Below are 26,469 nucleotides of genomic sequence, written 5' to 3' on the forward strand. Positions count from 1 at the left end.
GAAAGATGTATTTTAAGTGATAACTTACAGCAGGAAATTCATATGTGAAATGATAACTTCAGCATACTCTGATCTTATATACAGTAGCGCATTTTAAGACCTTTGAGAAATGCGGCATCAAGAGAAGTTATGGCTAGGATAATGCAGAAAGTATCAATTTCACAGAATGGAATATTTCACCCTAAAACCTTTTGTCTAACATCAGACAACCATTGTCTAACCAAACTATAGATGATGATGATTTTCTACTCTAGACTCAGTTTTAATAAAAATGTTGTTACTGTCACTAATACTAACACACAACACTAACACAGAGACTCACCTGAGAAGTAAGCTAAATGTATTATGAATGATTTCATTACTTCTTTGATTATAGAGATGGCAGAGCTTACCTATGCTGTGCTGCATGCTACATACTGTGTGTGGAAGTGTTGGCATAATATCTTACTAGAGTAGACGAGTTTGAATCCTTCTCCTGTGGCCTCAGTGTCTGAGTAAAACTCCAGCCACAGATGGTTGGAAGTGCTGATAAGAGTCAAGCCCAGCATTGCCGAACCTGTGAAGGCTCCCAGCACATGGGCTGTGTTGTCTTTACCATCATAGATCTACAAGCAATAAGGAATAATACATAGCATAAATGAAAGTGAAAACATAAAGCTGATTGAGGCAGCAGTGCAAGTTGGACCAAATGGACATCAGAACGTAATCCAAATCAAGTCAAGTAGTCAAGTTCACGATCTTTATTTTCAACACAGCCCTATACATAACGTTTTTGAATCTGATATAGATATGCAACTACTCTGATAATACAGTGGCTTTTATAAGTATTCAAACTTTATAGAGAAAAATGGGGGAGTAGGTCAGTATAATTTGCTAAATTATTTACAAATAAAAACTTAAAAGTTGTGATTGCATAAGTATTCAATCCCGTTGCTATGAAACTAAATTAGTCCTGGTGCAATCAGTCACCATCAGAAGTTGAGTCCAATTACACATGATCTCATTATAAATACAATTATTCCTGGATGGTCCAAGAAATTGTTAGAGAACATATCTAAACAAATAGCATCATGAAGATCAAACAGCCATAAAAACAAGCCTGGGACAAAGTTATGGAAAAGTATCAATCAGAGTTTGTTTATAAAAAATATCCAACACTTTGAACATCCCATGGAGCACCATTAAATTAATTATTAAAAAAATAGGAGGAATATAAGACAACTACAACTTTGTCTAGAGGAGACCGTCCACCAAAAGTCAGTGACCGGGTAAAGGGGGCATTAGTCAGAGAAGCAACTAAGAGGCCAAGTGTAAGTGATGCAACAAACTAATTTAGGGGTCACGGGATGAATAGCAATAGTGTTAAATCACTTCATTTATGTTTTTAATTTTTAATTTTTAATAATTCTGCAAAATACAGTGATTTTTCCCTCCAGTATTTTAGTGTAGATTAATGACATATACTGTCAATCCAATTAAGTCAATTTCAGTTCAAGGCTGTAATGCTACAACGTGTGGAAAAGTTCAAGACGAGTGTATACTTATGCAAGTCACTGTAAAGCCAATGGGTCATTTCCTTGATATAAATAATCTCCATTTACAGTAAGGTGTAATTAATCAGATTAATCCAGGAAATAGCTTCATGTTTTAGAAAAAAAAAAAAAAAAAAACTTTTTTGAAAGATTTGATTATACCATCTAGATACTCTGAGAAATGTCCTTTAAATATAGCCACTCCATTTGTATGCATTCAGAAGTGACTAAATGGTAAGCATTTCTCAAGGTTCCTGCAGTCATCTAATGCTAATTGTGGTGGGACAAATATTAAAAATGTAAAGTCAATTTCTGGGCTTTAGAATACAACCCCTGCACCGATGCATACTGTATGCTAATGCCTTGACTACAGAGAATACTCATATAAATGGCTTTCCTGGGCAAGAACTGTGCAGAGAAAATGGAATTACCTTCAAGATGTCCCCCTGGGCCAGATGAAAGGTTCTGGCCGATATGTTGATTCCTTTCCCAGCCTGCACTTGGATACTGTAGATGCACTCATGGTTGTTGTCGTAGTTCATCGGGTAATTTGGTGACAAGAGAATCCCTTCATTGTTGAAGACAGATGAGCCGCACTCAGCTAGGCACAAGAAACAAAAACATGGAACATTGGTGGAATATTGTAATATCTCACTGATTGAAATGCCAGCTACCATCATAATATTAAGATATTCAATTACTCTACCATTACACATGTCATATTTCATCCTACAGAGTTAGGCTTGAGCTCATGACTACACCACATGGACATTTTGCGATTGTAAAAGCTGTAATGCGACCTTATATGAGTTGTTTGCCGACTGATTGGTTTGAACAAGATAAATGTGGAGTACAGGTGAATCTGAAAACTAAAGTTGAATTCCCGGGTTTGCTTCGTTAGTTAGAAATTCAACATCATACCGCAGGAGGTGAATCTAGAGATAATAGTGAAAAATAGACTCAGTCAAACAACAAACAGTACATACAGATATATTAATACTCATCACAGCACACATCACAGCAAGAGAGTGGGAGACACATAAAGCCTCACGGCCAGGCTGATTTATTTAATGCCCCTGCGTCGTTTCCCTCTACACTCTGCCATGTTATGATGGTATTACCAGTGTCACATTTTGAATAAATCACCTCTGTTACAGCCTCCATTTAGTAAATTACCTTTACATCCTCCACTCCAAGAACCAGCCTATGATGATCATGTGAATTTTTAGTGAGAGACACAATCTTTTTCTTCTCTCTTTATACTTCAGCTTACATGTGTTTAGCCAGGGAAAACACATTTTGTTTAGAGTTGTGTATAGAAGGCCATGTAGGTAATACTCTGAGCAAACTGCTGAATGGAATACGAATAACTCAGGCTGTCACTTGAAATGAAGTGCAGAAGAAATATAGTTCTGTAATAATAAACATACAGTTCAAAAAAGGTAGATTCAAATACTAAAACTAATGGTGTTGGTTTTCAGCATCTTAACAATTTAGGATCTTTCAAGAAAAAAAAAAGTTATATGGGATAAATGATGTCAGCAAATTAAGTGTAAACACTGTAGTGTTTGTGTTTCTCCCATACGCCAGTTTTGGAATCTTATTCTTATTATTCCATTCATCCATTTTCTGTACCACTTATCCTAAACAGGGTTGTGGGGAGCCTGGAGCCTATCCCAGGGGACTCAGGGCACGAGGCATGGGACACCCTGGATGCAGGGCACAATCATAGACATACTCATACACTCATTCATACACTATGGGCAATTTGGAAAAGCCAATCAGCCTACAACACATGTCTTTGGAGGTTGGAGGTAACCGGAGTACCTGGAGGAAAGCCCTCAAGCACAGGAAGAACATGCAAACTCCACCCACGCAGGGCGGAGGTGGGAATCGAACCCCCAATCCTAGAGGTGTGAGGCAAATATCTGCTTTTATACAAATAACGATTAGATCTGTGTTTAATGAAAATGAGAATGTTCTGCTTACATCATCATTTAGTGTGATCATGCAGATAAACTAATAAAGATATTTTTCTGTCCATTACCATGTTTTATTTATGCAGCACTCAATTGATAAATGGTGCGAAAATTCACCAGGTCATAAAATCATCTCCTGTACCATTGCATCTGTACGATTTTCAAATAACTGATTCGTAACATATCTGGGGGCTCACGACCTCAAGACTGGCTCACACCATGTACGCCCGCCTTTAGAACGCATAATGCAACATGCTCACCAGAAGTTAGCATCACCCTTGTTCCCTCGTCAAAAAAAACAGGATTTTCCCATTGGCTTTTGGGTTATTGCAGAAAATAATCTCTGTGACCAACAAAAGTTTATGATTCTTACATGTTTTGTTCATCAAGACAATCTTCACAAATTCACAACTTTTATGAATTTTGAAGCCTAAATACAATCGCCAGTAGTAAAAAGCTAAAGTTAGGCTATAAACAAACTAGACCACTGTTGCATGACTTCAACATCACCACCACTCTTTCTATCTTTATTTAAAAACACATACAATTGGAAAATACTACAAATTGATAAATCTACAATTTGGAAAGTTCTAGTTGGAATAGTTTGCAAGAGCATGAGTATAAACACAACTAGGCTGTTTTCGTGTTCAGCATGTTGACGTGCAATGTCCCCGACAAACTCTGTAGTCCCATTTAGCCACTTGTTTGCAACCATCTTTTTCAAGACACGTAAATGCTTAAAGAAATCATGGGTGGGGTATTACTGATGTATTTTATGTCGTAGAATAAAACGTGAAAATATCTTGAGCTTATGTTAACCACAGAAATAAGAAAGAAATGGTCTGCATCTTTTGTCAGAGAAGAGAGAACATCTGAGAACAGTGCATAAATGCTATGGGAGCCACACTGGTACACTTTTTTTTTGCTGTACGGTTGTTTCCCTTTCACATAAAAAGTGATCTGTAACTGCCTCTCTTCCTCTTCCAATGTTGGACCCTTTGTTGGTCCCTGTGCTGTGACTGTTCACATTTATTCAACTGAAACTGACTGCTCTATTTGAATGAGAGCTTCTCTCTGTAATAAGATGCACAAAAAAGAACACTACCAGTCCCATTTCAATTTGCTGCTGCATCAAGCCAGTGTGAGGTCACAGGAGGTGTGTGTATGATTAGTGGAAGTGACTGAGTGAGAAGCCAGCATGTAGCTGGAGGACTAGGGGGGCCGAGTGAGCTAGTGGGAGCTGGAGGGAGTGTAGTACCTACACAAACCTCTCGGCTGTTAGAGAAATACATCTAGAACTACAAAAGATCTGGCGACAGAAACCTTGGATGAGAGAAGTCCCTGCCTCCATCATTAGTCTCTGAGGCGCCATCATTGCAGGGTTTAATCTCCAGAGTTTGCCATGTCTGCATCCTAATGTGTGTGAATAAATGATCTGGCAAAGTCCCCAATGCAGGTCTAACTAATTACCTGTCACTTTGTGCATATCTATTCAAGGAACGACACTTCACACTGTTATAGTTTACTTGCAGTGTGAATATATATATATATATATATATATATATATATATATATATATATATATATATATATATATTTATATATATATATATTTATACTGTAAGTAAACTATAACAGTGTGAAGTGTTGTTACTAAACCAGTTACTTGTTATCATAAAAGGCAAATCTGAAGCAGTGGCTAGCCAAGGGCAGCTTTATTTTGCTTCACAGGAGGACATCATTTGTTGGGCACAAAATCATTCTCCAATGTGCTGACTGAAGCAATTTCACTTTATCCTTATCAATGCATGACTCAAAATAGCACAGTCATTGGACACAAACATCCACTACGAACAGGTTTTACTGTGGGCGAAGAGTGCTTGTATTGTAATGTCTGCTTGCCTATTTCTGGTGGATTGTGTTTTTCAAACAGTGACATTTGTTTCCATTTGGAAACTTGGAACACAAACTAACTAAAAAGGATGGTGAGCAAAAACCTAAACAGGATAACATAATGCTACATTTCTTTGCCTGTATCTTCACTGCAGCTTCACTAAGCAACTATTGTATGTCATTGTTAGATTGCTAGATGTGCTACAATATATGTATACTTCTCACTCTATGTGTATATTTAAGATTATAAAACTAATTATAATAAAATAATAAAACTAATAATAAAATAAAACAACTATTTTACAACATGTTTTATAGCACTCATACACTGTCAGTGGGTGTGTACATGTCCGATGTGATTTTTACTTTCATATACCTCACAGAGGTCCATCTAAAGCAGAGGCACCTTAATTTGCTGCATATTAACAGGTAACCATTCTACTCCATAAGATATAAGGTGCAGTTCACAATTAATTTTCAAACCCTTCCTTGTAGCACTTCCTCCCTTACTTTGAGGGTCAACTCACAGGCAGGAAGAGCCCCAGGTCATTTTGCTTAGCCTACTTAGCAACTTTACTAAGATGGGGAGATAGATGGGATTGTCAGCAGTGGAGATAAAAGTGGAGCACAACAGTATGTCTCTATGGGGACTAACCTAAGGCTGTATGTCTTAAAATTGGCCTTAGTCTTTCAATGGTATGATTATTTTTTTTTAACTGTGTTTTTAATTGCGTTGTTCATCACCAAGCACTAAATCACCTCTTCAGTCGTGATGGACTTATATCATGTTTATGTAATATTAAAGATTTATTTAATAACTTTTCACTTTTAACTGCTATGAGTATTTCATAAACTGTTGATCTCCTGTGATTTTCACTCACAACAGTCTCTAGAGTTTACACAGAATGGTGCAAAAAACAAAACATTTCTGTGGATGGAAATGCTTGTTTATAAAAGAGGTTAGCAGTATCAGCAGTAGTAGTATAGTAGCAGTATCAGCAGTAGTAGTATAGTAGCAGTATCAGCAGTAGTATTATAGTAGCAGTATCAGCAGTAGTAGTATAGTAGCAGTATCAGCAGTAGTAGTATAGTAGCAGTATCAGCAGTAGTAGTATAGTTGCAGTATCAGCAGTAGTAGCATTATCAGCAGTAGTAGTATAGTAGCAGTATCAGCAGTAGTAGTATAGTAGCAGTATCAGCAGTAGTAGTATAGTTGCAGTATCAGCAGTAGTAGCATTATCAGCAGTAGTAGTATAGTAGCAGTATCAGCAGTAGTAGCATTATCAGCAGTAGTAGTATAGTATCAGCAGTAGTAGTAATAGTATAGTAGCAGTATCAGCAGTAGTAGTAATAGTATAGTAGCAGTATCAGCAGTAGTAGCATTATCAGCAGTAGTAGTATAGTATCAGCAATAGTAGCATTATCAGCAGTAGTAGTATAGTATCAGCAGTAGTAGTAATAGTATAGTAGCAGTATAAGCAGTAGTAGTAATAGTATAGTAGCAGTATCAGCAGTAGTAGCATTATCAGCAGTAGTAGTATAGTATCAGCAGTAGTAGTAATAGTATAGTAGCAGTATCAGCAGTAGTAGTAATAGTATAGTAGCAGTATCAGCAGTAGTAGCATTATCAGCAGTAGTAGTATAGTATCAGCAATAGTAGCATTATCAGCAGTAGTAGTATAGTATCAGCAGTAGTAGTAATAGTATAGTAGCAGTATAAGCAGTAGTAGTAATAGTATAGTAGCAGTATCAGCAGTAGTAGCATTATCAGCAGTAGTAGCAGTATCAGCAGTAGCAGCAGTATCAGCAGTAGTAGTATAGTATCAGCAATAGTAGTAATAGTATAGTAGCAGTATCAGCAGAAGTAGCATTATCAGCAGTAGAAGTATAGTATCAGCAGTAGTAGTATCAGCAGTAGTAGTAATAGTATAGTAGCAGTATCAGCAGTAGTAGCTTTATAAGCAGTAGTAGTATAGCAACAGTAGTAGTGGTAGTATAGTTGCAGTAGCAGTATAGTGTCAGCAGTAGTAGTATCAGCAGTAGTAGTATAGTGTCAGCAGTAGTAGTATCAGCAGTTGTAGTATAGTGTCAGCAGTAGTAGTATAGTGTCAGCAGTAGTATTATCAGCAGTAGTAGTAATAGTATAGTAGCAGTATCAGCAGTAGTAGTAATAGTATAGTAGCAGTATCAGCAGTAGTAGCATTATAAGCAGTAGTAGTATAGCAACAGTAGTAGTGGTAGTATAGTTGCAGTATCAGCAGTAGCAGTATAGTGTCAGCAGTAGTAGTATCAGCAGTAGTAGTATAGTGTCAGCAGTAGTAGTATCAGCAGTTGTAGTATAGTGTCAGCAGTAGTAGTATAGTGTCAGCAGTAGTATTATCAGCAGTAGTAGTAATAGTATAGTAGCAGTATCAGCAGTAGTAGTAATAGTATAGTTGCAGTATCAGCAGTAGTAGTATAGTAGCAGTATCAGCAGTAGTAGCAGTATCAGCAGTAGTAGTATAGTGTCAGCAGTAGTAGTATCAGCAGTAGTAGTATCAGCAGTAGTAGTAACAGAATAGTTACAGTATCAGTAGTAGTAGCAGTATCAGCAGTAGTAGCATTATCAGCAGTAGTAGTAGCAGCAGAATAGTTGCAGTATCAGCAGTAGTAGCATTATGAGCAGTAGTAGTAGTAGAATAGTTGCAGTATCAGTAGTAGTATAGTAGCAGTATCAGCAGTAGTAGCATTATCAGCAGTAGCAGTATAGCAGCAGTAGTAGTAGTAGAATAGTTGCAGTATCAGTAGTAGTAGTAGTAGTAGTATAGTAGCAGTATCAGCAGTAGTAGTATAGTTGCAGTATCAGCAGTAGTAGTATAGTTGCAGTATCAGCAGTAGTAGCATTATCAGCAGTAGTAGTATAGTATCAGCAGTAGTAGCATTATCAACAGTAGTAGCATTATCAGCAGTAGTAGTATAGTATCAGCAGTAGTAGTATCAGCAGTAGTAGTAATAGTATAGTAGCAGTATCAGCAGTAGTAGCATTATCAGCAGTAGTAGTATAGCAACAGTAGTAGTAGTAGTATAGTTGCAGTATCAGCAGTAGCAGTATAGTAGCAGTATCAGCAGTAGTAGCATTATCAACAGTAGTAGCATTATCAGCAGTAGTAGCATTATCAGCAGTAGTAGTAGCAGCAGAATAGTTGCAGTATCAGCAGTGGTAGCATTATCAGCAATAGTAGTAGCAGCAGAATAGTTGCAGTATCAGCAGCAGTAGCATTATGAGCAGTAGTAGTAGTAGAATAGTTGCAGCATCAGTAGTAGTATAGTATCAGTATCAGCAGTAGTAGCATTATCAGCAGTAGTATAGTATCAGCAGTAGCAGTATAGCAGCAGTAGTAGCAGTAGTAGTATAGTTGCAGTTTCAGCAGTAGTAGCAGTAGTAGTAGTATAGTAGCAGTATCAGCAGTAGTAGTATAGTAGCAGTATCAGCAGTAGTAGTATAATTGCAGTATCAGCAGTAGTAGCAGTAGTAGTAGTATAGTAGCATTATCAGCAGTAGTATTATAGTATCAGCAGTGGTAGTATAGCAGCAGTGGTAGTAGTAGAATAGTTGCAGTATCAGTAGTAGTAGTAGTAGTAGTAGTAGTAGTAGTAGTAGTATAGTAGCAGTATCAGCAGTAGTAGTATAGTAGCAGTATCAGCAGTAGTAGCAGTAGTGGTAGTATAGTTGCAGTATCAGCAGTAGTAGTATAGCAGCAGTAGTAGTAGTAGAATAGTTGCAGTATCAGTAGTAGTAGTAGTAGTAGTAGTATAGTAGCAGTATCAGCAGTAGTAGTATAGTTGCAGTATCAGCAGTAGTAGCAGTAGTAGTAGTATAGTATCAGCAGTAGTAGTATAGCAGCAGTAGTAGTAGTAGTATAGTAGCAGTATCAGTAGTAGTAGTATAGCAGCAGCAGTAGTAGTAGTATAGTAGCAGTATCAGTAGTAGTAGTATAGTAGCAGTATCAGTAGTAGCAGTATCAGCAGTAGTAATATAGCAGCAGTAGTAGTAGTTGTAGTATAGTAGCAGTATCAGTAGTAGTAGTATAGTAGCAGTATCAGCAGTAGTAGTACAGTAGCAGTATCAGCAGTAGTAGTATAGTTGCAGTATCAGCAGTAGTAGCAGTAGTAGTAGTACAGTAGCAGTATCAGCAGTGGCAGCATTATCATGAGTAGTATAGTATCAGCAATAGTAGTAGCAGAATAGTTACAGTATCAGTAGTAGCGGTAATATAGTAGCAGTATCAGCAGTAGTAGCATTATCAGCAGTAGTAGTATAGTATCAGCAGTAGTAGTATAGCAGCAGTAGTAGTAGTAGAATAGTTGTAGTATCAGTAGTAGTAGTAGTATAGCAGCAGTAGTACTAGTATAGTTGCAGTATCAGCAGTAGCATTATAGTAGCAGTAGTATACTAGCAGAATCAGCAGTACTTGTATAGTTGCAGTATCAGCAGTATAGTAGCAGTATCAGCAGTAGTAGTATAGCAACAATAGTAGTAGTATAGTTGCAGTATCATTAGTAGTAGTATAGCAGCAGTAGTACTAGTATAGTAGCAGTAGCAGCAGTAGAAGTATAGTTGCAGTATCAGCAGTAGCATTATAGTAGCAGCAGTATAGTAGCAGTATACGCAGTAGTAGTATAGTAGCAGTATCAGCTGTACTAGTATAGTTGAAGTATCAGCAGTACTAGTATAGCAGCAATATCAGCAGCAGTAGTATAGTTGCACTATCAGCAGTAGTAGTATAGCAGCAGTAGTAGTAGTAGAATAGTTGCAGTATCAGTAGTAGTAGTAGTATAGCAGCAGTAGTACTAGTATAGTAGCAGTATCAGCAGTAGAAGTATAGTTGCAGTATCAGCAGTAGCATTATAGTAGCAGTAGTATACTAGCAGAATCAGCAGTACTTGTATAGTTGCTGTATCAGCAGTATAGTAGCAGGATCAGCAGTAGTAGTATAGTTGCAGTATCAGCAGTAGTAGTATAGCAGCAGTAGTAGTGGTAGAATAGTTGCAGTATCAGTAGTAGTAGTATAGTTGCAGTATCAGCAGTAGTAGCAGTAGTAGTAGTATAGTATCAGCAGTAGTAGTATAGCAGCAGTAGTAGTAGTAGTATAGTAGCAGTAGCAGTAGTAATAGTATAGCAGCAGTAGTAGTATAGTAGGAGTATCAGTAGTAGTAGTATAGTAGCAGTATCAGTAGTAGCAGTATGAGCAGTAGTAGTATAGCAGCAGTAGTAGTAGTTGTAGTATAGTAGCAGTATCAGCAGCAGTAGTATTGTAGCAGTATCAGCAGTAGTAGTATAGTAACAGTAGTAGTAGTAGTATAGTAGCAGTATCAGAAGTAGTAATATAGTAGCAGTATCAGCAGTAGTAGTATAGTTGCAGTATCAGAAGTACTAGTATAGTAGCAGTATCAGCAGTACTAGTATAGTTGCAGTATCAGCAGTACTAATATAGTAGCAGTATCAGCAGTAGTAGTATAGTAGCAGTAGTAGTAGTAGTATAGTAGCAGTATCAGTAGTAGTAGTATAGCAGCAGTAGTAGTAGTAGTATAGTAGCAGTATCAGTAGTAGTAGTATAGCAGCAGTATCAGTAGTAGCAGTATCAGCAGTAGTAGTATAGCAGCAGTAGTAGTAGTTGTAGTATAGTAGCAGTATCAGTAGTAGCAGTATAGTTGCAGTATCAGAAGTACTAGTATAGTAGCAGTATCAGCAGTACTAGTATAGTTGCAGTATCAGCAGTACTAATATAGTAGCAGTATCAGCAGCAGTAGTATAGTTGCACTATCAGCAGTAGTAGTATAGCAGCAGTAGTAGTAGTAGAATAGTTGCAGTATCAGTAGTAGTAGTAGTATAGCAGCAGTAGTACTAGTATAGTAGCAGTATCAGCAGTAGAAGTATAGTTGCAGTATCAGCAGTAGCATTATAGTAGCAGTAGTATACTAGCAGAATCAGCAGTACTTGTATAGTTGCTGTATCAGCAGTATAGTAGCAGTATCAGCAGTAGTAGTATAGTTGCAGTATCAGCAGTAGTAGTATAGCAGCAGTAGTAGTGGTAGAATAGTTGCAGTATCAGTAGTAGTAGTATAGTTGCAGTATCAGCAGTAGTAGCAGTAGTAGTAGTATAGTATCAGCAGTAGTAGTATAGCAGCAGTAGTAGTAGTAGTATAGTAGCAGTAGCAGTAGTAATAGTATAGCAGTAGTAGTAGTATAGTAGGAGTATCAGTAGTAGTAGTATAGTAGCAGTATCAGTAGTAGCAGTATCAGCAGTAGTAGTATAGCAGCAGTAGTAGTAGTTGTAGTATAGTTGCAGTATCAGCAGCAGTAGTATTGTAGCAGTATCAGCAGTAGTAGTATGGTAACAGTAGTAGTAGTAGTATAGTAGCAGTATCAGAAGTAGTAATATAGTAGCAGTATCAGTAGTACTATTATAGTAGCAGTATCAGCAGTAGTAGTATAGCTGCAGTATCAGCAGTACTAGTATAGTAGCAGTATCAGCAGTAGTAGTATAGTTGCAGTATCAAAAGTACTAGTATAGTAGCAGTATCAGCAGTACTAGTATAGTTGCAGTATCAGCAGTACTAATATAGTAGCAGTATCAGCAGTAGTAGTATAGTAGCAGTAGTAGTAGTAGTATAGTAGCAGCATCAGTAGTAGTAGTATAGCAGCAGTAGTAGTAGTAGTATAGTAGCAGTATCAGTAGTAGTAGTATAGTAGCAGTATCAGTAGTATCAGTATCAGCAGTAGTAGTATAGCAGCGGTAGTAGTAGTTGTAGTATAGTAGCAGTATCAGTAGTAGCAGTATAGTTGCAGTATCAGAAGTACTAGTATAGTAGCAGTATCAGCAGTACTAGTATAGTTGCAGTATCAGAAGTACTAGTGTAGTAGCAGTATCAGCAGTAGTAGTATAGTTGCAGTATCAGCAGTACTAATATAGTAGCAGTATCAGCAGTAGTAGTAAAGTTGCAGTATCAGTAGTAGTAGTATAGTAGCAGTAGTAGTAGTAGTATAGCAGCAGTAGTAGTAGTAGTATAGTAGCAGTATCAGTAGTAGTAGTATAGCAGCAGTATCAGTAGTAGCAGTATCAGCAGTAGTAGTATAGCAGCAGTAGTAGTAGTTGTAGTATAGTAGCAGTATCAGTAGTAGCAGTATAGTTGCAGTATCAGAAGTACTAGTATAGTAGCAGTATCAGCAGTACTAGTATAGTTGCAGTATCAGCAGTACTAATATAGTAGCAGTATCAGCAGTAGTAGTAAAGTTGCAGTATCAGTAGTAGTAGTATAGCAGTAGTAGTAGTAGTATAGTAGCAGTATCAGTAGTAGTAGTATAGCAGCAGTAGTAGTAGTAGTATAGTAGCAGTATCAGTAGTAGTAGTATAGTATTAGTATCAGCAGTAGTAGTACAGTTGCAGTATCAGCAGCAGTAGTATAATTGCAGTATCAGTAGTAGTAGTATAGTTGCAGTATCAGCAGTAGTAGTATAGTTGCAGTATCAGCAGTAGTAGTATAGTTGCAGTATCAGTAGTAGTAGTATAGTATTAGTATCAGCAGTAGTAGTACAGTTGCAGTATCAGCAGCAGTAGTATAATTGCAGTATCAGTAGTAGTAGTATAGTTGCAGTATCAGCAGTAGTAGTATAGTTGCAGTATCAGCAGTAGTAGTATAGTTGCAGTTTCAGCAGTAGTAGTATAGTATTAGTATCAGCAGTAGTAGTATACTTGCAGTATCAGCAGCAGTAGTATAGTATTAGTATCAACAGTAGTAGTATATTTGCAGTAGTAACAGCAGCAGCAGTAGTAGTAGTATAGTAGCAGAAGTAGTAGTATAGTAGCAGTAGTAGCAGTAGTAGCAATAGTAGTATAGTAGCAGTAGCTGCAGTAACAGTAGCAGTAGAAGCAGTAGTATAGTATTAGTATCAACAGTAGTAGTATAGTGTTAGCATCAGCAGTAGTAGTATAGTAGCAGTAGTATAGTACTAGTATCAGCAGTAGTAGTATAGTAGCAGTAGTAGTATAGTATTAGTATTAGCAGTAGTAGCAGTATAGTAGCAGTAGCACCAGTAACAGCAGCAGTAGTAGTAGTAGTAGTAGTATCAGCAGTAGTAGTAGTAGTAGTGTCAGCAGTAGTAGTAGTAGTAGTAGTAGTAGTATCAGCAGTAGTAGTAGTGGTAGTATCAGCAGCAGCAGTAGTAGTAGTAGTAGTAGTATCAGCAGTAGTAGTAGTAGTAGTAGTAGTAGTAGTATCAGCAGCAGTAGTAGTAGTAGTAGTATCAGTAGTAGTAGTAGCAGTATCAGTAGTAGTAGTAGTAGTAGTAGTATCAGTAGTAGTAGTAGTAGTAGTAGTAGTATCAGTAGTAGTAGTAGTAGTATCAGTAGTAGTAGTATCAGTAGTAATAGTAGTAGTAGTATCAGTAGTAGTAGTAGTAGTAGTTGTATCAGCAGTAGTAGTAGCAGTAGTAGTATAACAGCAGTAACTACTGCATCAAAGCAGTTATCATGTCGACACAGAAAATCAGGATAAACACTCAGGACAATATTTGCCCTTTTCTGCATAAAACACCCTTTACAGCAACATGGCTCTTTACTAAACTAGTATGATGTTTTAAACCAGTACAAATCTAGGTGTTTCATTAGGAGAACAAAATTTACATAAGCCCTTGTAAATGTGCAAAACAAGCTTATTTGAAATGGTGTTCGGGGGAAACAAATAAATTTGGAAAGTTACAGGAACACAGGTGCAATTGAAAAAAAAAAAAAGTGTATTATGATGGAACATAACCTTGTGGTTCACAGGAGGAAAATGAAGGGGAACGAAAAATGATGAATCTGCAATGCAGTGCTTTTTGGTCAAATGTTAAAATTTCCCAGACAGATAATCAGGCAAGCTGGGTTCTACAGCCTGATTTAAATTCCACACACATCACACCTGTTCTCACTGCACTGAGGAAAACGGTGCAATTGTGTGTGTGTGTGTGTGTGTCCATTTGTGTCTATGCTTGTGTACATTTAAGTGTGTGCATGTGCTAGGGAGCAGGTGCAAACTGGGCTTCTATAATCATACAAAATCTCATATACACACAGTGGCCAATAACAGGCATAAATGCACACACACACACACACACACACACACACACACACACACACACACAGTGCACATAAGTCTTTCTATCATGTTGTTACATCAGCTTTAACAAGGCATTTCACCTCCCTTTTCACTCTGACAGATGGCACAGAGGACCAGCATCTATGTGGCCAACACGTAATGTACGCTTGATTTGAAAGCTACACTGAACACTTGGCTCCATGTCTCCCATTGCTGTTTTTATTCCCCTCCCTACCCCACCGTGTTGATCTTCATTGAGCATTAAAGCAGGATTAAGCTGGCACAGACATTTATGCTTGATGGTAATCAATGGAAGTCCTTTTGTCATCCCTTTACCCTGAAATTAAAAGTAAACTGCTCAATGCCAGGGAGAAATGGGCCACTGCTACCAGGGGAGTCTGATACCACACTAAAGCCATCACTCCACAGACATGCTGCCAGCTGATTGAATATTAATCGGGCAATATTGACATTTTCCATGAGCATGATAGGCCCAAAGTTCACGATAACTACAGTGTAACCCAATTACACTGATTAGAGGAGTGCTGGGCTCTTATCTTATCTTATCTTTTACCCAGATGAGGATGGGTTCCCTTCTGAGTCGGGTTCCTCTCAAGGTTTCTTCCTCTTAAAACATCTTAGGGAGTTTTTCCTTGCCACCGTTGCCACTCAGTGGCTTGCTCAGTTGGGATAAACTCGCACCTTTAATATCTGTATACCATGTTGATATTTCTGTAAAGCTGCTTTGAGACAATGTCTATTGTAAAAAGCGCTATACAATTAAAATTGAATTGAATTATCTCAATGGAGTATAGAGGCAAAGGAGAAGGCTTTTCCCCCATGGAATAAAGAGAGCAAAGCTTTCTGCTGTATGTGCATTTTACCACAGTGAGCAGTAAGTGCAAAATATAATTGAAGCAGCAACAACAACAACAAGAACATAACAGAGAGAGATGATGAGAGGGAATACAAGGTCTTGCTCAGCTATACTCAGAGTGCAAAACAGGACTGCACCTTCTATTCTGGGCGTCGATCTGAAATCCCTTAGCTTTTTGTTTTCTGTGCCTGTGAGCATCTTCTCTGTATTTTGGATCACTCTGATCCAGTGGTAGTCCCTAAATAAACTCTCCAGGACAGCTCTTGTTCATGAAACACTCAAGAAAGGCATTAGTGCATACAGACAATCTATGCATCTAATAAATCATTTATGTATCAACACCAAGAAGATTAATACATTTGGTTTGATCAACCAAAAATAAATAACAACATAAAAATATGGTAAGGCTTGTGTCAAAACTACTGAGATGGCATGAAAGATTTTATGAAGTATATTGCTTTGTATTTACATGAAAAAGAGAAGAAGCGAATTGGATTACCAATATCAGTCTACTGTGGTATTTTTTAACCGAAGTTATTTTTTTGTCATTACTAACAGTACATATTGAGAAATCTAGTCTGCTGTCCAGCTGTAGAAGCAGTGTACCTGTGGTAAGAGCATGCAATTGAAGGTCCCTAAGCTAAAGTCCTAGGGGTCCAGTTGTACTCAAAACGGTTAAGAAGTACCTTTCCAAATTCCCGTTTACGGAGCCTACATGCCTGCCAAATGAATGGTTTTAATGCCCTCAAATTAAAGTGGTACTCAAATTTGCATCTATTACACTATTTTGAAAAACTATGTTTACCTTCTACAACTTTCTCAAATTAGGGGGCATTGGTTGGGGGTTTAAAACTAATTTTCAACACATTTCAGTACATAAGCATATCTTTCAAGCTGGAAAATTGAGAGGAGATGAGAGGAGATATGTGAGAAGAGAGGAAGGGGCAGGGCTTCCAAGATTGTTAGTTAATATTGAGGAGTTCAAAACACCTGCGTATCTGTCAATCATTCCAGATTCACATGTTGATTGGCTCATCTATGTAGGTACATAGGTACTTTTCAGGAATAGTTGTAGTTACCAAAATATGTTCCTGTGATTAAGTGCACACACACACACACACACACACACACACACACACACACACGTGTGTGACGTGACAAGCAAACATTTAAACATCTTTGAAACAGTACAAATTAATAAAGTTTATATACTTGAACAAAACCACAAGGAAATTTTGCTTTTTCAATTATTTATTCAACAGAAATAGCAATAGATGTGATATTCTTATTTGGGAAAAAGTAAGTACAACCTTGGCCTCAGAAGCTAGCATTGCCTCCTTTAGCAGAAATAACTTCTTGTAAGCATTTTGCATAATTGCCCACCAGTCTCTGACATCGGCTTGCTGGAATTTTTGACCACTCATCCATGCAATATTCTTTCAGGTGCAAGATGTTTGAGGGTTTTCTTGCATGTTCTGCCCGTTTCAAATCCCCCTACAACATTTCAATGGGATTCAAATCCAGACTTTTACTAGGCCATTCCATTACCCTCCATTTCTTCTTTTTGAGACATTCCTTGGTGGATTTGCTAGTGTGCTTAGGATCATTTTCCTGTTAAAAGGTCCACTTTCGGTTCAACTTCAACTTTCTGACAGATGACCTCACTTTATCTTCAAGCACTCTTTGATATGATGCAGAATCCATAGTTAAATCAATGAATGCAAGCTGTTCGATCCCTGAGGCAGCGAAGCAACTCCAAACCATAACATTTCCATCACCGTGCTTCACAGTTGGTATGAGGTGCTTCTCCTGAAAAACTGTCTTTGGTCAGCACCAAACATCTCTATCTTTGATTTGTCTGTCCAGAGCACATTATTCCTGGTCTTTGCCTATATGCTCATTGGCTGTAATCTTGCTTTAATGTTCTTTTTAGACAGCAAAGGCTTTTTCCTGGCACGCTTCACATGCACATGCGTCAAATTTGTGCAATCTCTTTCTGATTGTAGAAGCATGCACTTTGACACAAACTACTGCAAGGCAGGGCACTATAGCAGATCCTGTGATGAAATTTTATGGTTCTTGAAATCTTCTTTTTGCATCATACAGTCTGCTCTTGTGCTGAATTTGCTGGGATGGTCAGTCCTGGACAAACTGGCAGTCATTTGAAATCTGCACCACTAGTATATTATTTTCCTTACAGTGGATTGATGTATTTTAAATAATTTAGAGACCTTTTTAAATCCCTTGCCAGACTCATAGGCGTCCACAACCTTTATTCTGAAGGCCTTACGGACCTCTTTAGATCTTGGCATGATGACACCACACACCTCAATAGCAAATGGAACACCAGACACTAGATATGAGAGGGGTATAAATAAGTCAGGTTCCACCTGCACTCCCTAATCAGGTTCTAATCACTGATACCCAATCTTGAACAACTGATTCAAATTTTATGGATTTGAAGGTGCGATAAATGTAGGGGTGTACTTTCTTATTCCATGTGACTGATCTGTTTTCTATTAATTTAAATTGTGAAAATTAGGCTGAAGGCACAAAGTAGGTATACAAGTTATTAGAAAAAAAAAATCAAAGCACAAATCATTTGTAAAGCATTTACAAAGCAAAATACAAACATTTGAACCATAATAATTTGGATTTGTTTCACTATTAATATCTGGTAAGTTTGTTATTTGTGATAATGAAGGAACATTTATAAAATATGCACACAAAAAGTGTGTGAATTTCTTTGTCTTCATTAGTTTATTTTGATGGGATTTGTTTGTACCTGCCTCTAGCTTAGTACACTGGGTTTGGTTTTAAATTCTCTCAGCACTATTTATCGAATAAATATGTAAATGAGAACATAAAGCTCCACGCAGCCTCAATATTTCACATTAATCTCACAAGCAAGAAGCACATAGTTTGCTCCTACACAAGTTGACACAGTTCATAAAGAAACAAAGAGGAATTATCATACTGAGAATCTTACATCACGACAAGTGATCTGCACATTGCATCAATTCGCTGTGGTTAAAAGTAAGACTCGGTCTTAACCTACTTCCACTACTCTTAAATGGTGAGCCATTGTTTGTGTTGTCTTTGTTTTTCATGCATCCATCAATTTACCCACCAAATCACACCAATCTACTTTGCCCAATAGACATGTCACTGTGATCAACTATAATTATATCTCATCTGTCTTTGACTGAATAGAGTGTGCTGTGATGGTTTTGCTTCTGCCTGAGGCTATATTAAGTAAACGTAGTGATACATCATTCGGTAGAATAACACATAGTTGGACATACACATGCTATAGTATGACAGCCTGTTCTTACTGCACAGTTACCACTGTAAACATAAAAAAAGGAAACTTCTACTACTTATTTCTTGTCTTGCCATATACAAAGTATTGATTTTCACAATTTATTGGTCCACTAATAAAATGTAAAGCATGTCTCTAAGTGAGCCTTGGTATTAATTTACTCAAGCTGATATAGTTGACAATAAAATCAAAATACTAAAAAATTCCTTTCAAGTCTAATATACAATACTGCATGTTGTATCCCAAATTTGAGACATACTACCAGTACTGTATCTAACTTTGCTCTTACAGGAGCCTGATGGGCTCTAAATTTGATTAATGGCCTTATAATAGATAGATTATACTGCAACTCACTGCACAGCCTCAAAGATTAATCCAGGAGGTATGAATTAAAGTTAACAAGGAGGAAAACTATCTATTGTTTCTCACCATCAGATTCACTATAATCTTTGGAAACAACTCATAAATCTGGTCAGTGTAACTTTGTTCAGAATAAATCCTACTGGAATTACCTTATGAACAGAAAGAGTTTGAGGTGTTACATCTTTTATCTTATTCTTATCGCCTTCGGCATTAGCTACAGTCTGTCCCCATATACCAAAAAAGGTATATTTTTCCTTTAGGAATGTGAAAATCGAGGGACAGAATAGTTGAACGCTCTGTCATACTAATGTGATTTACACACGCTTTCTCTCTGCCTCGAAATCATTTCCATGCCTTTTAAATCCACAGTGTGTTTTACATTTGCATTTAAGATGTACTAGCTAATCTAATATGTTAGTACAGCACCAGCACTTATAAATATGTTGCTTACAAGATGCATGTTTCATACAAGAGGATCATCTCAACTGCAGCACAAGCCATGGTCAATCCAGCTCTAGGGAAAGCTCTCACAAACAAATGTAGGAGAGCCCAAAGCAAGACCACAGTGAATTTTAAAGTTAGTATGAATCAATTGAATGTGTTAACTCTGCAAGACGGTTGCGGCAAAATAAAAATGCTGCTCGGGAATCATAAAGACAAAGTTCGAGGAAACCCTCAAATGCTACCGACCACTAAAGTTCAAGTGATCTTCTCTTTACAGACTCTCCTGACAAAATGCAAACTGAAGCCCAGCAATAAGCTTCTAACCCACTTGGACCAAGCATGACTTTCAGTAACCAGCAAAAACCAAACACCTTTTACATTCAACCAAGACAACTATATACAAATGAGCATGGTTTATAGTGATTCTTTGTCCATTCAGTTTAATTCAACTAATATCATGTAGCATTATTGGTATAGTATTTCTCAAATGTAAAATACAATCAGAGAAACAATATAATACCGTAATACACAACATATTTCCAAAACCCCACATTTAAGGGGCTTACAGTATTTAGGGGCTTACTATGACTGCTGATGGAACTCTTAACAAATATTTCTTCAAGGTTCCTTTGGATATTTAATGGTCTTCTTATTCAGAACTTTGTCTATAAGATAAACTATCTGTGGTAAACTTTTACAGAGTGATTCATAAAGGTAAAACATATCACAAGCACTAGGAATCTGAGACAATTTATCTGTCCACAGTACCCCATAATGATCTGATATAAAGAGATTTAGGTGATAAATCTTGGGGTTGTTCTGGCCAAGCTACCATCTATCATTCTTTCTTCACACTGCTAACAAGACTCAGTCTTGAAGGTTTCTCCTTTAAATAATAAGAGGGTCTAGACACTTTTCTCCATAGAGGCCACTTATGCGCTTGTTCAGTTCCTTGTCATCTTGAGCTTGGACTACTGCAACTCGCACCTGGGAGGTCTTACCCAACATGCGATCAGATTCCTACTCCAGAACGGATATAGAAAACAGCTGCATCACATGTTTTTAAATCTCTGCAAGATCACCCCATTGCTGCGCTACATCAACTGCCTACCTGTAGCTGCCTGCATCCAATTCAGAACACTGATGCTTGTCAAAAAATGCAAAAACAGACCTTCCTTACAAACCTGCTCTGAACAAAGTTCTACACAAACAACTAGCTCAACATGACCCTCCATCTCTCAAGGTACATGACATGATCAAGACTCTTTTCTGTACTGCACACAGGCGGTGGAATAGAAAAAAAAAAGAGACTTATTGGAGTACTAACACGTACTGACTCATTTCTAACAGGCTATTAACTTGATTGTATTCATAGATCCTTGCCTATTTGTACTAGCATGAGGATATTTACATTACATATGGAATTTGGCAGACGCCCTTATCCAGAGCGACTTACAGAAGTGCTTTGAAGTCTCTATCTACTGTATAAATACATTCTGATACTGGCTCACTAGATCACGGACTAAGAATACTTTCAGTGTCAAAAAATCTTTTGGGGAGGTATGAAAAGCACACAGACAAGACTTAAAAAAAAAATATTTTGGATATATACTATAAAGCATTTCTGCGAGTTGGATAAGATTGTCTGTCAAATGCTGTAATTTTACAGTAAATTAGTACAAATGTCATGTCATTGATGTCACAGCCCGGTCCGATCAGAACTCAAATTCCCAAGATGCAACACTCGCTTCTCATGCACGCATGCGCTCAACATCCCCGGAGTTCTGATCAGTCACACCTGGCACCAATCACACACACTCACCGCTAGTATTTAGGGAAGTCATTCACCCAGTTTATACTCGAAGTATACGCTCAGTAGCTCATTTCTCTGCGTTACCAAGCCGTTCTAGTTTGTTTGTTTCTCGTGATCCTCGACCCTTGTTTTCTGTCTCGACTACGCTTTCTGCCTATCCCCGTTTGTATTGTTCGCCCGATCGCTTGACCCTTGTTTACCCTACGACTACGGTTCTTGAACTTCCCGATTCTACGTTCTACCCCCGCTGCCCGCTCCTGCTTCCGTGCCGTTTCGAGGTTTGTGACAGAATACTTCGCCTTCCAATGGAAGCAGCGGGAGATCGTTGGCCGCAAGCCATTGAGGGACATGGCCGGATGATTAGCGAACATGATCACCGTCTTGCCCACCTGACTGAGCAGGTAGCTCGGCTAAACCAAGCCGCGCAACTTTCTACAGCGCCGACCCCACGCTTACCTTCCACTCCAGCGCCGGAGAAGTATGATGGAGATCCGGCACGCTGTCGAGGTTTTTTACTCCAGTGCTCCCTGTTTTTTTCCACGTACCTAGACATGACGGAGAATCAGAAGATAATCCACTTCATGGAACTTTTAACCGGGAGAGCTCTCCTCTGGGCTACCGCGGAATGGGAACAGGAGGGGAATGGTATCAGCACGTATGAGCAGCTGACATCACGCTTCCGCACTGTATTCGATCACTCTCCAGACAACCGGGAGACTGGGGAGGACTTATTGTCCTTGGTGCAGGGATCACGCTGTGTGGCGGATTATGCTCTTGAATTTCGTACTGTGGCTGCTAGGAGCGGATGGAATCAACCCACTCTAAAAGCTATGTTTCGACGGGGATTAAATGCTGATATCGTAATGGAGCTGGCGTGCCGCGATGATCAGCTGACCCTCGACTCACTCATCAACGTAGCTATCCGCCTGGATCGTCTACTACGGAGCCGCTGCTCCCTACGCAGCGAGGCGGAAGCACCAGCATCTGAGAGCCCTAGTGAACCCATGCAGCTGGGGCAGACCCGGGTGAGCATGCACGAGAGAGAACGACGGCTCCGTGAACATTGTTGTTTCTACTGCGGCGAGAGGGGCCACTTCGTGCAACAATGCCCTCTCAAACAGCGCTCTACCCGAGGGGAAACCAAAACTGCCAGACAACCTCAGCCAGGGGTAAGTTTAGAACCCATTGCCCAGTACTCAGTCCAGTCTGCATTCGTATTTCCCGTTATATTGGGTTACTCAAGTGTTTCCTGTATTTTAGAGGCTCTGATCGACTCTGGAGTGGCGGGGAACTTCATTGACCAAGAGACCATACTCCAATATAACATCCCCGTTCGTCCTCTCAGCAACCCCCGCCGTGTCCAAGCCATTGATGGGGCCCCCATTGGAGATGGCTTAATCACCCACTGTACCGAACCTATTAATCTCTGCACCAGCGCTCTTCATCAGGAGAAGATTACGTTCCATGTCATTGTGACAGCCCGGCATCCAGTGGTTCTCGGTCTTCCTTTGCTCGAACATCACAATCCACAAATTTCCTGGAATCAAAGGGAGATCACTAGCTGGTCAGCTCACTGCATCAATCACTGTCTTCAAGTCCCTGTGATCTCCTTAGCATCCACATCCATTGAGAGCCCGGACAAGGCAGACAACGTTCTGATCCCCAGTGTTTACCACGACCTCATTGAAGTATTCAGTAAGAAGAAGGCTAGCGGACTACCTCCTCATCGTGAGTACAACTGCGCAATCGATTTGCTCCCAGGCACTACACCACCGTGAGGGAGAGTCTATTCGTTAATGGTCACTGAGCAAAGGGCCATGGAGGAGTACATTCAGGAGGCATTGCACCAAGGGTATATATGACCATCTACTTCTCCAGCATCCGCTGGGTTTTTCTTCGTGGAGAAGAAGGGAGGAGGTTTACGACCATGCATCGACTACCAAGGACTAAACCAGTGTTGCGTCAAGTACCGTTACCCACTACCTCTAGTACCAGCCGCTCTGGAACAATTACGCACTGCCACCATCTTCACGAAACTGGACTTACACAGTGCATACAACTTGGTCCGGATTCGAGAGGGAGATGAATGAATGGGTTCAGCACAACTTCAGGCCACTATGAGTATCAGGTCATGCCGTATGGGCTCTCTAACGCTCCCTCGGTCTTCCAATGTCTGATTAACGACGTGTTACGTGACATGCTGGGACGCCATGTGATCGCCTACATCGACGACATTCTGATATATTCTGACTCCCGGGAGGAACATGTTCACCACGTCCGCCAAGTTCTACAACGACTGCTCCGTCACCAGTTATATGTTAAAGCTGAGAAATGCGAATTCCATAGAACCACCATTGCGTTTCTGGGATACGTCATCAGCTCCGAAGGGATCTCCATGGACCAGGAAAAGGTCCAGGCAGTAGTAGGCTGGCCCACACCCTCGACGATCAAGGAACTACAGAGGTTCCTGGGGTTTGCGAACTTCTACAGAAGGTTTATCAGAAATTTCAGTGCCATCGCCAACCCCCTCACGTCCTTGCTAAAGGGGAAACCCAAACGTCTGTCATGGAATTCAACTGCCCAATCCGCCTTCGACAAACTCAAGAAAGCCTTCACTACTGCACCCATCATCAAACATCCGGCTCCGTCCAGACCGTTTATAGTGCAGGTGGATGCGTCAGAGACCGGGGTAGGAGCCATTCTATCCCAACGATTTGGAGAGAAGCCAAAGCTCCATCCGGTAGCATTCTTCTCGCGAAAACTTTCCCCCGCTGAGAGAAACTACGATGTGGGAAATCGTGAACTCTTGGCAATTAAGTTAGCGCTGGAGGAGTGGAGACACTGGTTAGAGGGGGCTACACATCCATTTGTCATCTTCACAGACCACAAGAACCTGGAGTACCTTCGCACTGCAAAGCGACTCACACCCCGCCAGACCCGATGGGCCCTATTCTTCACCAGGTTCCATTTCACTTTATCCTACAGACCCGGGTCCAAGAACACAAAGGCTGATGCTCTGTCTCGTCTCGACCACACAGAACGTGTCAACGAGCATGAAGAGTACATCATTCATCCTTCATGTATTATCAATGCGCTAGAGTGGGATCTGGACCATGAGCTAGAGCAGATTCCCCAGTCACAAGTACCTGTAAAGTGTCCTCCGAACAAACTATTTGTACCCGAGGAGTACCGCCAAGAACTCATCATCTGGGCACACACGGTACTCGGCACAGGGCATCCAGGGACACAACGCACACACCATCTCCTAGAAGAGAAGTACTGGTGGCCCAATATGGAGGGAGATATACACAAGGTGGTGACGTCCTGTTCATCTTGCGCACAGAATAAGGTACCTCGGACCCTCCCAGCTGGGAGGCTCAAGCCCTTACCTATACCTGAACGCCCATGGTCACACATATCCGTAGACTTCATAACAGACCTGCCTAGATCCCAAGGAAATACCACAGTTCTAGTCACAGTGGACCGGTTCTCCAAGTCCGTACGTTTCATTCCATTACCCGCTCTCCCCACGGCATTCGGGACAGCCGAACTTCTATTCCAGCATGTGTTCAGATATTTCGGCATTCCGGAAGAGATTGTCAGTGACAGGGGCCCGCAGTTTACTTCCAGAGTGTGGTCCAGCTTCATGACCAAGATGGGAGTGACAGTGAATCTCACCTCCGGATATCACATACAAGCCAATGGACAAGTTGAACGAATCAATCAGGAATTGGGGCGATTCCTCCGTACTTTCTGTGCCAATAACCCAGAGGATTGGAGCAAGTTTTTGCCATGGGCCAAGTATGCCCAGAACTCACTACGTCATTCGGCTACCAATCTCACCCCTTTCCAGTGCGTGCTAGGTTACCAACCTCCACTGTTCCCGTGGAACGCAACTCCCACCGCAGCTCCGGCCGTTGACCGCTGGTTCGAACGTAGTGAGCGTGTCTGGGCTGACACCCACCGACGTCTGAAAGAGACCACAGACATGTACAAGCACAAAGCAGATCGCCGCCGCAAAGAACACCCTAATTACCAACCAGGCGATCGGGTGTGGTTGTCCACAAAGGACTTGAGACAAGCTCATAGCTGTAAAAAACTAACGCCAAGATACACTGGACCATTCAAGATCCTCAAGCGAGTCAATGAAGTCACCTACCGTCTGGAACTGCCACGACACAGCCGCATCTCCCCCTCATTCCACGTATCACGTCTCAAACCTGTTGTCAACTGTCCACTAGCCACCGAAGTACCAGCTGAAACTCCTCCGACCCCTCTGGAAATTGATGGACAACCGGCTTACTGTGTCAAGAACATCCTCAAATCTAGACACAGGAGGGGCAAGCTGGAGTATTTGGTCGAGTGGGAGGGTTATGGACCTGAGGAACAGTGCTGGGTTCCCAAGCAGGATATACTGGATCCACAGCTTACTAAGGACTTTCACGCAACTCATCCTCATCTCCCTGGTCCACGACCCCGGGGGAGGCCAAGAAAGAACTCTGCTCCCGGAGTGAGCCCTTTGGGGGGGATTCTGTCACAGCCCGGTCCGATCAGAACTCAAATTCCCAAGATGCAACACTTACTTCTCATGCACGCATGCGCTCACCATCCACGGAGTTCTGATCAGTCACACCTGGCACCAATCACACACACTCACCGCTAGTATTTAGGGAAGTCATTCACCCAGTTTATACTCGAAGTATACGCTCAGTAGCTCGTTTCTCTGCGTTACCAAGCCGTTCTAGTTTGTTTGTTTCTCGTGATCCTCGACCCTTGTTTTCTGTCTCGACTACGCTTTCTGCCTATCCCCGTTTGTATTGTTCGCCCGATCGCTTGACCCTTGTTTACCCTACGACTACGGTTCTTGAACTTCCCGATTCTACGCTCTACCCCCGCCGCCCGCTCCTGCTTCCGTGCCGTTTCGAGGTTTGTGACAATTGAACTATTGGTGCATGCCAGACAATGTTCATATTTAACCCTTATGGTTCATATTCATATTTTAACCTTAAGAAACCACTGGTGAAATGTGACATGAGTGGTCTGAGTAATTGAACACTGCCTGACTGGGAGACTTTTTACCTGAGCCTCAGCCAAAATGTCCATGCACAGACCTGTACTATGGCACAGCA

General features: G+C 40.2%; 1 protein-coding gene across 1 annotated transcript in view; it reads right to left on the reverse strand.

Annotated features, from left to right (window-relative positions):
* Positions 1 to 26,469, reverse strand: part of csmd3b (CUB and Sushi multiple domains 3b) — a 321,277-nt gene that overhangs the window by 162,458 nt on the left and 132,350 nt on the right. The window contains exons 18-19 of the mRNA XM_053613516.1: positions 1,964 to 2,133; positions 449 to 605 (exon numbers count right to left, since the gene is read on the reverse strand). Coding sequence (XP_053469491.1) covers positions 449 to 605; positions 1,964 to 2,133 — 327 coding nt within the window. The remainder of the gene's footprint in view (positions 1 to 448; positions 606 to 1,963; positions 2,134 to 26,469) is intronic.

This window comes from Ictalurus furcatus, chromosome 24 (genome assembly GCF_023375685.1).
Source record: "Ictalurus furcatus strain D&B chromosome 24, Billie_1.0, whole genome shotgun sequence".
In the NCBI taxonomy this organism is placed as follows: Eukaryota; Metazoa; Chordata; class Actinopteri; order Siluriformes; family Ictaluridae; genus Ictalurus; species Ictalurus furcatus.